The sequence below is a fragment of the Sphaeramia orbicularis genome, chromosome 8, assembly GCF_902148855.1.
Source record: "Sphaeramia orbicularis chromosome 8, fSphaOr1.1, whole genome shotgun sequence".
Classification (NCBI taxonomy): Eukaryota; Metazoa; Chordata; class Actinopteri; order Kurtiformes; family Apogonidae; genus Sphaeramia; species Sphaeramia orbicularis.
In genome coordinates, this window is record NC_043964.1 from 44638858 (window position 1) to 44652362 (window position 13505).

At 42.5% G+C, this 13505-nt stretch overlaps 1 protein-coding gene across 3 annotated transcripts in view; it reads left to right on the top strand.

Annotated features, from left to right (window-relative positions):
* The window catches only part of wizb (WIZ zinc finger b), a 28059-nt gene that overhangs the window by 6230 nt on the left and 8324 nt on the right, over positions 1 to 13505 (top strand). For all 3 annotated transcript variants that reach the window (XM_030140202.1, XM_030140201.1, XM_030140203.1), the window contains exons 7-14: positions 2276 to 2716; positions 3328 to 3735; positions 5556 to 5702; positions 6143 to 6706; positions 6831 to 7295; positions 8306 to 8815; positions 9520 to 10095; positions 10191 to 10402. In XM_030140202.1, coding sequence (XP_029996062.1) covers positions 2276 to 2716; positions 3328 to 3735; positions 5556 to 5702; positions 6143 to 6706; positions 6831 to 7295; positions 8306 to 8815; positions 9520 to 10095; positions 10191 to 10402 — 3323 coding nt within the window. The remainder of the gene's footprint in view (positions 1 to 2275; positions 2717 to 3327; positions 3736 to 5555; positions 5703 to 6142; positions 6707 to 6830; positions 7296 to 8305; positions 8816 to 9519; positions 10096 to 10190; positions 10403 to 13505) is intronic.

Consider the following 13505-nt stretch of genomic DNA (forward strand, 5'->3'; position numbering starts at 1 on the left):
CGCCAAAAATAATAATGCAAATTAACCAATGTTGGAGTTAATTATTGACATATGCCAGGCTGCAAAAATCAAATAATATGTGATCCATATAGTGTATTGAAAAAATAATAATTTTTTGTTTTTTGCATCCAAAAAAAATGGTTTGTTTACAATACAAACACGGCATTTAAAGGGTTAAAAAATGTGACAATTATTGAGTATTTGGTATTTTTATTTATGGCTCAAGTTGATGAAATAGAAAAAAGTGTAAAAGAATTAAAAACAAACTGTATGAAATTTTTTTTGACATTATCCACAAGTGTGCCAAAAAAGCACACTTGGTGCTTAGTAAGGGCCTTGGTGGACGGGATACCGAAGGGTTAAGGAGAGACTGAAAGTGCATTGTCAACAATGGTAAATTATGATTATTGTTTCTTTGTGAACTGTTGGAGTGTGCAACAAGGGGTTGTGGGGCAGCATTATTTCCTTTCTATTTGTGAAAGATAGTCCAGTGTAGCCTGTGCTTTAGGTGATGTGCATGGAACCACTGAATTAAATAATTTTACTGCCTCTTATGATCTACATCATAATACTGGGAGGTCTCAGAGCATCTGTATGTGTGTGTGTATGTGTGTATGTGTGTGTGTGTGTGTGTGTGTGTGTGTGCAATTCTGACTAATTGAAATATTTTTACCTGGCCCATTTGTTACCTACAGTTGAAGAATTGTCCCATCTCCACATTAAATATCTCAATAAGTTGATAGGACCAATATTTTCGGAAATATTAGTCATTTTGGAGTACAACTGCCTTACAATCATGGAAGCGCAGTACCACGCTGCATGACAGGAAATGAAGTAAAAAGCAGGGATGCCGCTTTGGCAAGATTCTGACAAATTGAGGCATTTTTACCTGCCCAACTTGGCACCTACAGTTCAGGAATAGTCCCATCTCCACATTAAATATCTCGGCAAATTGACAGGACCAGTATTTTCGCAGATATTAGTCATTTTGTAATACAGAAGCCTTACAATCACAATAAGTACCCGCTGCATGACGGGAAATAAAGTTAAAAACAGGAATGCCGCATTTATCCTGCAGTCCCAACATATCAGTACCACGCTGCATGACGGGAAATGAAGTTAAAAACAGGAACGCTGCGTTTACTCCTGCACGCCCAACATCACTTGCAGCCATACAACTTGTGTGTACTGAGTGACATTTGAAAGAGAGAGAGAGACAGACATATATAGAGAGAGAGATAGGTAAGGTACATCCCAGTACTTAGGGAGAACTCCCGCCAACACCCCCCCACCTCCCACCAATATAGACTAACATCTTTTCCCAAAAGTCTGCTCTCCCCAGCATAAAAACTACCACATTTACAACCTGTGGTTCCCCATGGGTCAGATACTAGTGATAATGATAATGAATTAGATTTATATAGCATTTTTCAAGGTACCCAAAGCTCTTTACATTATTGATCCATTATTTGTTCACTCACACATTCACACTCTGGTGGTAGCAAGCTACATTTTTTTTGGAGCCACAGCAGCCCTGGGGCTTCTAATCTGTGCCAAATGGCCCCTCCAAACACCAACAAACATTCATATGCATTCATACACCAGTCTGAATGACAGTGGAGGCAAGGTGGATGAAGGTGGCACATGACTAGGAGAGAGTGGGAGTCAAACCGCCAACCCTTCGGTTTTTGGATGATCCGCTCTACCTCCTGAGCCATGGCTGCCCATCATGTACTTGTACTTGTTCATGTCACCCTTACAAACTTTCCTAAGCACTACAATGCAAATCATTTTACTTAATATTAAGTTTTATCATCTACCTTTGATATCAGTAGCATAAAAAGGAATTAATCTGTTTTTTTTTTCTAAAGCCATATGTAAATCTGCTTGATCATAGAAACAATTGAAGAAACGTGGGTCATTTTATTACTAACATTTGCTCAACTGTGTTTCTTTTTGACTGACCCACATAGAAATTGTTTACCTTGCTCTACAGGTCATTTTACCTCTTTAAATGTTATCGTAGGCTAGCAAATGCTGTTGTTGCATTCCCACCCCATCAGTAGTTTACTTTAATGAACAAGTTTGATGTGATTATTAGGCTACATATAAAAAATAATGCCATGAACATTAACGTCATATTCAAGTGTTGAGATATGGTTGTGTCTGTACAGGAGCCAAACCTTCACATGTACACAGTTTATAGAACTGGTAGTTTCAGTTGGATTAGGGTTTTTCTGTTTGTTCAGGGTTTTTCTTTTCCTTTCTTTTCCAGATGACTGTTCTGCAGAGCGCAGTCCTACAGTGTCGCTCCCTGCGAAGAAGACTGTCGGGGATGAAGACAAGCAGGAAGTGGGAAGAGATGGAAAGGTTTTCTTTTTGAGGAGGAGCAGTCGGGTTACTGCCGTTACTGCAGAAATTGGCAGTGATGATGACGACGACGACATTGATGATGAACGTTTGCGACGCTTCCTGTCAGAGGGCATCTTGGATGAAGACAAAGACGAGATTGATGAAGACACAGAAGCGCTAAAGTCTGTGGAGAGGAAATGCCCCTACTGCCCTGATCGATTTCATAATGGCATTGGGCTTGCCAATCACGTGAGAGGCCACCTGAACCGGGTGGGCGTCAGCTACAATGTGCGTCACTTCATATCCCCTGAGGAAGTCAATGCGATTGAGAAGAAGTTCTCCTATCAGAAGAAGAAGAAAAAAGGTCAGCATCTTGTTGCCTCAGGCTGTTTAGATGATGACTGAGCAGATTCTGAAAACCAGACGATGATCTGTTTTTGGGTAAAATATGACATTGAGTTGTAGAGTAAAATAGCCGTAGCATTATTCTGTTAGATGCCCTTCTCAGCCTAAAAGAACAAATATGACTAGGTTTTTTTCTTTTTTTTTTCATCATGGGACACTCTTTCCCACACTTAATTTAATTTTTGCTGACCTGTTGGGAACACAATGTGAACCGCTTTTAAAAGTGGTGACTATAATTTAAAGCAGTGGTTTCCAACCTGGGATTTGAGACTTAAGGTGGGGTAACACAGATGACCAGCCAATTGCCTGATTTTCATACACACACGCACGCACGCACGCACACACACTCACACACACACACACACACTCTCTCTCTCTCTCTCTCTCTCTGTGCAAGTGGAAGTTGAAAATAATAGTTCTCTATGAGTTACTAGAGAAACTAGTTTTATCTGGTCACATTTTATCTAATCAAACTATGCATCTGGCCATAAGTAATTCATTGGTTTACAGTATCATGTTGACTCCTGAGGTTGTACAAACTTTAACTTCTATGACCTGCTCTTTCCACAGTTGCCAACTTTGACCCAGACACCTTCAGTGTGATGCACTGTGAGTTCTGCAGTGCTGGCTTTGACACCCGGGCCGGACTGTCCAGCCATGCCCGGGCGCACCTCCGCGACTTTGGCATCACTAACTGGGATGTAACCGTGTCACCGATCCACATCCTGAGGGAGCTTTTCTCCAGCAGGCCTGACCTTGTAATCCCCACAGCTCCCCCTCGGAGTCCGGGCTCGCAACCGGAGGAGTGTGACAACAATGAAGAAGAGGAAGAAGAACCAGAGGAGGGTGCGGAAGGAATCACTAAAGTAAAGCTGGAGAGGGAGAGTGAAAGGATGCAGAGTGGTGCCGGTACTGATGTGCTGCCTTCAGCATCTCCACAGTCTTGGAAACATGAGGAAGGGGCCAAAGAGTGTGAGGGTAAGTGATTAGGGATCTATCCTTAATAGCATCTCTGTGATAAATAGATTATTGAGTTTGTGTGTATTGTTATTGTTGGTACTGATGCTGATATGACTTTTGTAACCTAGTGCCCCTGTCAGTTTGCAGCTTGAACTTATCACAGGGTGTGTGTAGACACGAGTGTGGAGATGGGTGGGAAATCAGAGTTCAGGTGATGTTACTGTTGTTTTACAGGGTTCTTGTGTTTGTTCTTGTACTTTTTAAATAACAGTGACTTTGTGACCTGGGTGTCACTGGTGTGCACTGTGTGAAGTGCTTGAATCAGGATTGTGGATGTGGAGAAATACAGAGGTTATTTTCCAGAGACTGAGTGTTTTAATGTGTATAAGAGAGGCTGAGTCCCTGATGCCCGCGGTTGATGTGGCACTCAGTGCATTTATCCCAACCTCCGCCTCCACTCGATTGGTCACGCCTTAGCTTAGCGGTGCATATGGGGGCAAAATGGCTGCTTCCACCTCCCCGCAGACCCAAACAATAGCGGAAAAACTGTCTGGCTTCAGCTGCCGGGAGTCCGATGCACTGCGGTTGCGGACCGGTGAGTACCGCGCTCTGTAATTCCCGTGCACCGCGTGCCCTCGGATCACACCGCGGCGTTGCGGTGCGCGTCTTGCTCCGCATCTTCACACACATTGTACCCAGACAACAACCATTGAAAACTCTTTAGAATGTGAGAGCGTGGAAAGAAAAGCAGTGTCGCGCAGAGCCATGCAGGTAGCCTGTGACATGTATGTCAGGAGCTCATAAAGCGGATCAGTGTTACTGTTTTGTGGTGCTCCTTTTCGGATAAATGCTGATGTTTTGCTTGTTGTAATGTTGTTGTTACAGTGTTTTCTTCATGTGTGAGGTTTTCATTGAGTGCGTCTGGGATGACGTCCAGTATTTTCAATGCTGCAGGATCTCTAAAATTACCTACAGTTGCCCAATCCTCGCCATTTTACTTTGCTTTGATTTTTGATAGAGGACACGCTGTGCTTTCAAGTGCATGCATTTGTGTCTATATTTATTATAAACTATACGTGAGATTGCTTTGAAACATGGTAACTTCGTGGACTAAACGCGGTCGTGGTCGGTAATCTTATTGCAACTTATGCGGATGAACGAAGTATAATGGAAGTATCACTTTTTCTTGGAAGTGTCGGGTTGTTCAGGGTTAAGCTGTTCTGCCTGGACGGATACAAAGTCAAGTTAGCGCTTTGCTACTTAAAAATACTCCTGTGATTATTCTATGGTATTGTCTCCATTATAATAGCTGGTGTTATAACGCTGCGCTCCGAGGTGTCACATCGCCGCTCTTTTACAGTCAAGAGATGAACTGACAAGCGCAGAGCCGCCCACCAGACAAAAAGCATTGTCTGTCTCACGTCTCTTTTGATTTACCGATTTGTCGCAGAAAATGGCACTTTTGTCCCAGGAATGCGGGGAACCAAGACTGCCATGTTTGTTTCATACAGTACTGCGATTATTATTATTTTTGGCGTGGTTTCATCACTTGAGTTGTTTGCACATACATTTATTTACAGAAGACGTTTTGAGGACTGAGAAATTACATGCAATGAGCCCACAAGACTGAGTTAATTTTTCTGTGCTCACTTTGCTTTTTAAAAATGTGTTATTAAGGCTTTTTTTTAAATGCATGTTTTCTAAGGCTGGCTTTCTTTTGGAGACTCCTTCACACATTAGCATTTTCTGAAAGGCAATTTATGACCACAGTCACCTAAAATGCATTTTACTGGCTTGCTGTTTCTAGGCTTATTTTGGATATTGTGACTGTGTTTTAGTTGAGGAGGAGGAAGCAGCCGAGGAAGAAGATGAGGATGAGCTGCAGCTTCAAGCTCTGGATGGTCTGAGCTCAAGCCCCGGGAAAACAGGGTTGTGCAGTGAGGACCAAGACTGCCTCTCACCCAGGGAGGATGCTGACACCAAGGGTGAGGGAGATCTATGGGAATGCTGACCCCAGAGTGTTGACAAGGGATTGGATTTGCCACAGTGAAGCCTTATCGTAGCTGTCAGTTGCAAAATTGTACAACTGACCTTAGGTCAATGTTGAGGTGTTGCGACTCTACATCACAGAGGGCTGTCCCCTGGGAAATCCTCAGAGGGAGACAAATGTACTCGGAGGCTAATAGAGGCACCTCCAACACTTTGCTAATGTTACTGCAGACTGAAGATGTAAACAGGAAGGGTAAGTGAGGTGACATGTCCTTTGGGAGATGTGTGGCCTCTAAAATAACCTCAGCCACCTGCTATTGTTTTGTAAACTATTTACTGTATTGCAGAGAGTCTGGGACTGCAGTGAAATCTTTAGGAAATTTATTACTTGCCTGACTTTTCAAGTCTAACATGCAACTTTTTTTGTTTTCCACAGTTGACAGCTTAAAGTGTGAGGTGTGTGGGGCTCAGTTTGAGACCAGGCGAGGACTCTCCAGCCACGCCCGCTCTCACTTACGCCAGCTGGGCATCAGAGTTTCAGAAAGCAGTGGGGCGCCCATCAACCTCCTTTACCAAATTGCCAAGGAGCGCAACCTAGACAGCCAAATAAGCTCATCTCTCCTGGAGCCCCTTTCAGCCAAGAACTCCTCCCCCTCTGCTTCTCAAAAAGATGAAGAGTTAGAAGACATGGACTTGGACGAGAAACCAATCCCTCCCTCCATCCTGGCCAAAGCAGCGAAAGCAGTGCCACCCTCCCCCTCCTCAACGCCTACACCTTCTCCCGGTGCCTCTCCAGCTCAGGCCCATTGTGGCTCTCCTTCTTCAGTAGTGAGGAAAGCCCCCATTTCCTCCCTCCTGCCTGTGTCTTCCCCCTTGCGCTCCCCAGAGCACAAGGCTGGGGGGATAAAAAGCTTAACCTCTAACCTGTCCACCCCTGCCACCATCACATCAACCAAGCCCCTGTGGGCACCGCAGGAGAACGATGCTCCTCTCAACCTCAGTAAGTGAAACTGCCCACACTAAATTATGCCTCTGATAACTGTGTACATTTTTTATTTTGGAATTGTTCCATTTTACTGTAAACTTTTATAAGACTCAGTGTAGTTATTTCTCTTGATGTGCAGCACTGGAGGTGGATCCCAACAAAGACATTGTTTGTCAGCTTTGTGGTGCTTGGTTCGAGACACGGAAAGGCTTGTCCAGTCATGCACGAGCCCACCTGCGACATTTTGGTGTAGAGTATTCTGAATCTAAGGGCTCCCCCATTGACCTACTGAACCAGCTCATTGACACGGATGACTTCAAGCACAAAGCCAGTGTGTTGCAGCTCGACAGTCCCGCTGAACCACAAGGGCTCACAACTACGCTCTCCTCCCCAAAGCAGTCCCTGTTGAGCCTGTCATCCTCCTCCTCCTCTTCTTCGTCTTCATCTCTTCTATATAAAGTGACCACAGCTGGGGGTGGGTCGACGTCCAAAGCTACCTCTTCCTCTGCCTCATCTTTGCTTGGCCCACCTGCCAAGCGACTCAAGTCCTCTTCCATGCAGGTCTTCCGCCTGAGTAGTGGGGAGCTCATGGCCCTTCCACATAGTGAGTGCTGTTCTTTAAGTTTGGAACTTAATCCTGTTTGAGGTGCAAAATGCTAAATCCTTTTCATAAAGTTCATCTGCAATTAAGTCAGTTGTTCTGAGTTATAATTCTATTGAACAACTACTGCCAGAACGTGAAGCTAATACAGAAGTATTTCCGAATGTAGTACCACTGAAGGCCTCTAGATACTCAAAATGGCAACCTCTCTCTAGAAGTACTGTCAGTAATTGTATTTTCTTGGTGTCATTCACTTAATTTTGACCATGGTGATTTTTTTTGTAAATTATTCTCTCATTGATAAGGCGTGTTTGCACTTTTTTGCACTTTTGTTAATTTAATAAAATTTCAATTATTTTACGAGGGGCAACTCATCTGTTGTCTTGGTTAAGAATTTACACAAAAACCATCAAATCATTTTTTTTTACATAACTGTTTCATGAATATCCTTAATTACCATACCACCCCTGTTGTCATAACTTAAATACATTAGCTATGGGTTCCATTGATCCAGTGCTGCAGTATATGCCAAGATATTTAGCGTGGTAATTAGGTAGCATATACATATTGCGAAGTTGACATGACTGCTATCATATATGTAGGTGCTGACATTTAACAGGTCACTAAAACCATTAACATTGTAAGTTTATAGTATAGTTTTTGTTACGTTAACAGCTTTCATTCCAACATGGCTGAGGTATAGCTCTACTACATGCTGATGTTGCAATGAAACATGTAATTAGCTTCTTATCACTATAAAATGTTTGACAGTAGCAAATAGTATAGACAAAGATTAGAGGAAGGACAAAATTACTTTTTAGACAACCATTTTTAATCCAATATGGAACAAAAGGTCTGCTAGATGATGGATACATTAGCTTTCAGTTTTAATTAATATAAGTTCAGTGATTCTTGTCCAAAAAGCGGTGGATGCCATCAGAGTGCCTATGCCAACTTCTTATATACATTCTGTGAAAAACATAGAGACTCACATCACTTCTCTAATTTCCCAGGTGAACCTCCAAAGGAAATAGGCTGTGAGTTCTGTGGAGAATATTTTGAGAACCGTAAAGGCCTCTCCAGCCATGCCCGCTCCCACCTTCGCCAGATGGGCATCACTGAATGGTCTGTCAATGGCTCCCCAATAGACACCCTGAGGGAGATCATTACAAGGCGTGGTCTTCCCTGTGCCCTTCCCCTGAAACCACTCAAAACCCCACCTCCATCCTCTCCAGGACCCCCTCGGTCACCTCTGTCGACCTCCTCATCCTCCCCTTCAGCCACCCTTCTCAACCGCCTGCCCTTTGCCTTCGCCCGCCCCTCCAGCCCACCTCAGTCAGCAGTGTCTAAGTTGAACTCTGCTCCACCAACGTCTTCTAGTGGGCTGATCCTTAAGCTCAAGCCTGAACCAGTGCAGCTCGAAGTCACCGCGCCTCAGGCAGTTGGGAGATCTGGAGGCTACCATACCGAATCCCTCAACTCAAACTGGAGCAGCTCTGACAGCGTGTTCCCACTCAACCTAGGTAAGTCATTTTATCTGCAGGACACATTTTGCCTTTGTAAGAAAACTGTAAAAAATGCTGAGGAGAGGACTCGCAATGTAATGAAATCATCAATAAACATTTTCTACTGAGTCTGGTTTTGACCAACTCTGTATGTAAAGTGTCATGAGATAACTTTTGTTATGATTTGGCGCTATATAAATAAAATTTAATTCAATTTGATTTGAGTTATACATTCATCAATTAGATGCTGGCTGTAATCAGTTGGTTTGATTGCTGGTTCATCCAGATACACTAACATGTATTTGGTGAAACTTCTTGACCATGACTGAAACAAGTCACAACAAATAAAATTATTAGAGGTGACTTCGAAGAATAAATAAATGTCACATGTCTGTATTTCAGCAGGATGCAATTTGGAGGATAAAAAGCTTTGTCCAGTAACTTGTAGGGGTTTATTTTGAGGTTTGAGGGAAGGTCCTGTAATATGGTGCCGTTTTGGAGAAAGTGTAACAGGTAATTGTCATTATTTGATTATGAACATAGAATTTAAATTTCCATTGTTGAAAAGTTTTTTGTATGCTCTCATTTGTAGTTTGTTGGACAGAAGAAAATCTGAAATTGAAATCAATGCCAGCTCTAGCTTTTTATTGTGACATGCATGCTCCTATTGCACTTGCAGTTATTTTTTTGTTATTTACTTTTGCCCTCTGGTCCTTACTCAGCCATGACCCATGAAGCAGAGCCTACAAGGGATATTCGCTGTGAGTTTTGTGGTGAATATTTTGAGAACCGTAAAGGCCTCTCTAGCCATGCACGCTCCCACCTGCGCCAGATGGGAATCACTGAATGGTCTGTCAACGGCTCCCCAATCGACACCCTGAGGGAAGTTATGCACAAGAGAGGGGTGGGTGCCTCTGCACTTTCAGACCAGGGAGTGAAGAAGGAGTCAAGCCATGGAGCAAGCAGTCCTTCATGGGAGAACCCAGGGCTTGCTGGCAGTTTGGAGGGTTTGGGTGTTTCAGCGTACCAGTCATCTAAATTGAGAAAATCTCCCCTCAGTTTGCTGCAGTCAGGGTCAAGGCTTCATAAGCAAGGACTGGGATCTGTGGGCTCATCTGCTACCACACCCACAGGGAGATTCTTCAGGATGTCCCCACTGGGGAAAAGGCCACTGTCAGAAGAGGCCCAGTCACTGGAGACTGTCCACTCACCACCGCATCATCTGAAGACTTATTCACCTCTGCCACATGACTTTTCCTTCAAAAGAAAATCACCCCCAGTCAAGCATGGGCACCAGGGTAAGTCATTTAAGGTTTAGTTTTCTCTGTGACATCTTGTTCTGACTGTCCTCAAAAGGAGATCTTCTCTGTTTTCCTGTCACGTATTTTCACAGATCCCAGCTGTGAGCTCTGCGGGTTCTACTTTGAGAACCGTAAAGCTTTGGCCAGTCACGCACGAGCACACCTCAGGCAGTTTGGGGTGACTGAGTGGTGTGTAAATGGATCCCCCATCGAGACGCTCAGTGCTTGGATGCGCAGCAGGCCACAGAAGGTGTTGGAGATGCACCGTAGCTACATGCAGGGCAACCGCTCTGCGCTCAAGAAGGTAATGAAGTTCAGTTTTTAGCAGTTATTGATAATTTAGTCAGGTCAAAGCTGGGTTTTGGGTTTGCAGAGGAAGTTCTCAGGTTGGAGTTCTGTCTGTTGTCAGGAGTCTTAACATTTCATTTCCCACAGAATGAATGTCAGATGTCTGCATGCGAACTTTGCCTCCCCCAAAGCAATGTGTCTATACAACAAGATTATTACCCGCTGTGTTCTGCTATACTCAGTTCTCTCGAAGTATCTCTGAATAGGCGTCATGCTTGGAGATCTAAAATGCCTCAGCTGGTTGCTCGACAGACATTTTGTGTCTTGGAAAGCTTCAGACGTGTTGTCTAACAGCTTTGAGCCTTACTGTAGATCCTGTGTCTTTACACCCAGCAAAAATCACTGCAGGGACAGATGCCAGAACAACTCCGCTATTGACTTGATAGTTGCCATAGTAACCAGGGTGCCTGGCAGCTTATGTTTCATCTTCAGATAAATTATGGCATGCTGTTGATAGAAGAAAATGTACATTTTTTTCTCTCTTTTTTTCCCCCCTCCTGAATTAGTTTCTGGTGCATTTGCGTCACTGTTACACCTTTTCCCTGAGCTGATATGTGACACACATACAGAATGGATTACCTTTTGAATGTCCTTGTAATATTTTTTTTCATACCAGAGAAGTGAACCAAACTACACTTTATACATTGCAATCTTAAGCCTACATCTCAGGATCAAGTTGGATATATTAGAAATTCACTTAGAAGAGATTTCCCAAAAGGAATGCAATTTACATATTTGTTAATATCCCCAAATAAGGAAATGAAATAAGTGAATAATTGAGGGGAATAATGACTACTTTTTCTGTGTCATTAACATTCAGAAGTAGCACACCTTGTTAAAAGTCCTGCGCAACATGCCTTGAAAGTGAATCTATGCTGCAAAACTTTTTTTTTTTTTTTTTTTTTTTTTTTTTTTTTTTTTACAGAGGACATCTGGCATGTTGTAGTAGGAAAGGCTTGGATGTAAACTTATAAGACTGAGGATGGCTGTATTTCAGTTATCTGCACGTTTAGAAGCCTGCCTTTGTATATAGTCTCTTGTTCACTTTCATGGCTCAATGAGACACTTGAACACAACAATGCTGCTGTTGTAATTATTAACACCTCTGCTCTTCCTCCTATAATTACTCAAACTGTGTTCAGGGAAAAGGACTTTTGTGTGCTGTGACCAGAATCTAACTACTAACTGGATATGCCATAGGGCACGTTTAATGGCACGTTTGGCACAGTTGATTCAGATTTTGGATTAGGATGAGAGAAAACAACTGAATGACTTTGAAAGAGGGCTCATAGTTGGAATACGGATGACAGAAGCTCCTGTCAGAAAGGCTGCTCACTAGTGTTTGAACAGGGACTGAAGTGACACTTGGATTTAGATCTATGGAAAAGTCAGTGAACAATGGTGGAAACTGTAGTTGACAATATAAGTTTGTATACTGTGATGCTGGTGCATTAGCGTGATACATGAAGAAAAACACAAGAGGAACTCTTCTACAGGTGACTGTCAATGCAGGATGTGATCTGAATGCGTCAGGAAGAACAGTCCGACGACAATTACACAGAGAGAGATGTTATAGTAGGTTTGCTGTGCATAAACCTGTCATTACAAAGATGAGTGTACGTTTTGAGAGTTCAGTGGTTCAGTCTACAGAGGTGTGCAAAAAAAAGGTGATACCATCAGATGAGTCATTCAGCCATTTTTCTAAAATGGTTCAGGTACACTTGTCACCTTCAATGGAAGGGTCTCTGCGAATCAATATTATTCTGAATAGTCCCCTTTATCTTATGATGAGACAGTTGTATTTTGATGGTGGTGGTCTTTTCCGGGATGACAGTACCTTTATCCAAGGGGCATGAGGGGTCACTGAATAGAAAGGGATGGGAATCATGTGCATCTCAGTCAATTAGATCATGTAGAAAAGTAAATTTTTTTGTCAGTTATTTTGGAAATTAAAAATTGTAAATATTGTAGACTCATTGCACATAACTTAAAATATGTCATGCATTTTTAATTTTAATGTTGATTATTACAGCCGACAGCTCAGAAAAAATACAGAAAAATACAACAAAGTATCTCAAAATTTTATATGTCATTTATAGTATATATATATATATATTAGGCCAGTAATGGTACACGTACCGAACCGTTTCGGTACACACCTGTTTGGTTCGGTACACAGCTGTACCGAAACGGCACAGTATGATGAGAAAAAGAAAAAGAAACGAAAGACGTTGTTTGATGCAGAACTTTTAATCCGCGCAAGTTTCACACGGACATATTGAAGGACGCACACATTGACCCGAAATACCAAATAGCAGCTGATGTAAGGTAAAAAAAACAAAAAACAACACCAACAAATATGATGTGAACCTGGAAGGAAGAGACTGGAGACCCTCCGCCATCATTACAATCCCGTTTGGGATCAGTTCAGGTCCCGGTGAAAGACAACAACGAGGAAACACGTTAATAAGATGGACGTTGTTTGGCCCCTAGGAACTACAGTAGTTCTAAAACACTGACACTAGCTCTCTCTCTCTCTCTCTCTTTCTCTCTCTCTCTCTCTCTCACATTCACACACACACACACACACACACACACACACACACACACACGCGCTGTATAACAGAGGAATAGAACCCGGAGTTGGACGTTAAAAGTATATAAAGTTTCACTTTCGTTTCACGCCAGCATTAGTTACGTTAGTTATGGACCCCCCACACCCCCGGCTCCGACCAAAAAAAAAAAAAAATCCCCCGTGCACACAGGCACACACAAATACACACAGTGGCCTAAACAGTTTGTTCTCTGTCCTAAAATAAATAATTTGGTTCATTGTGTTGTCAATATTTCTCTTCAGTTTGTTTCAACAGATTACCAGTTTACCCTCTTGTTAATGTTGCACTTCATGTGGAATTTTTTTGTTATTTTTATGCAGAATGTGAACTGACAGAACTGTGATTAGATTTTTCTTGTTTGTTTGAAACTACCTTTCAGGGAAAAGTGCAATACTAATGTTTAAAATACATTTAGTAATATTAATAATTTATTTTATTTTCTAT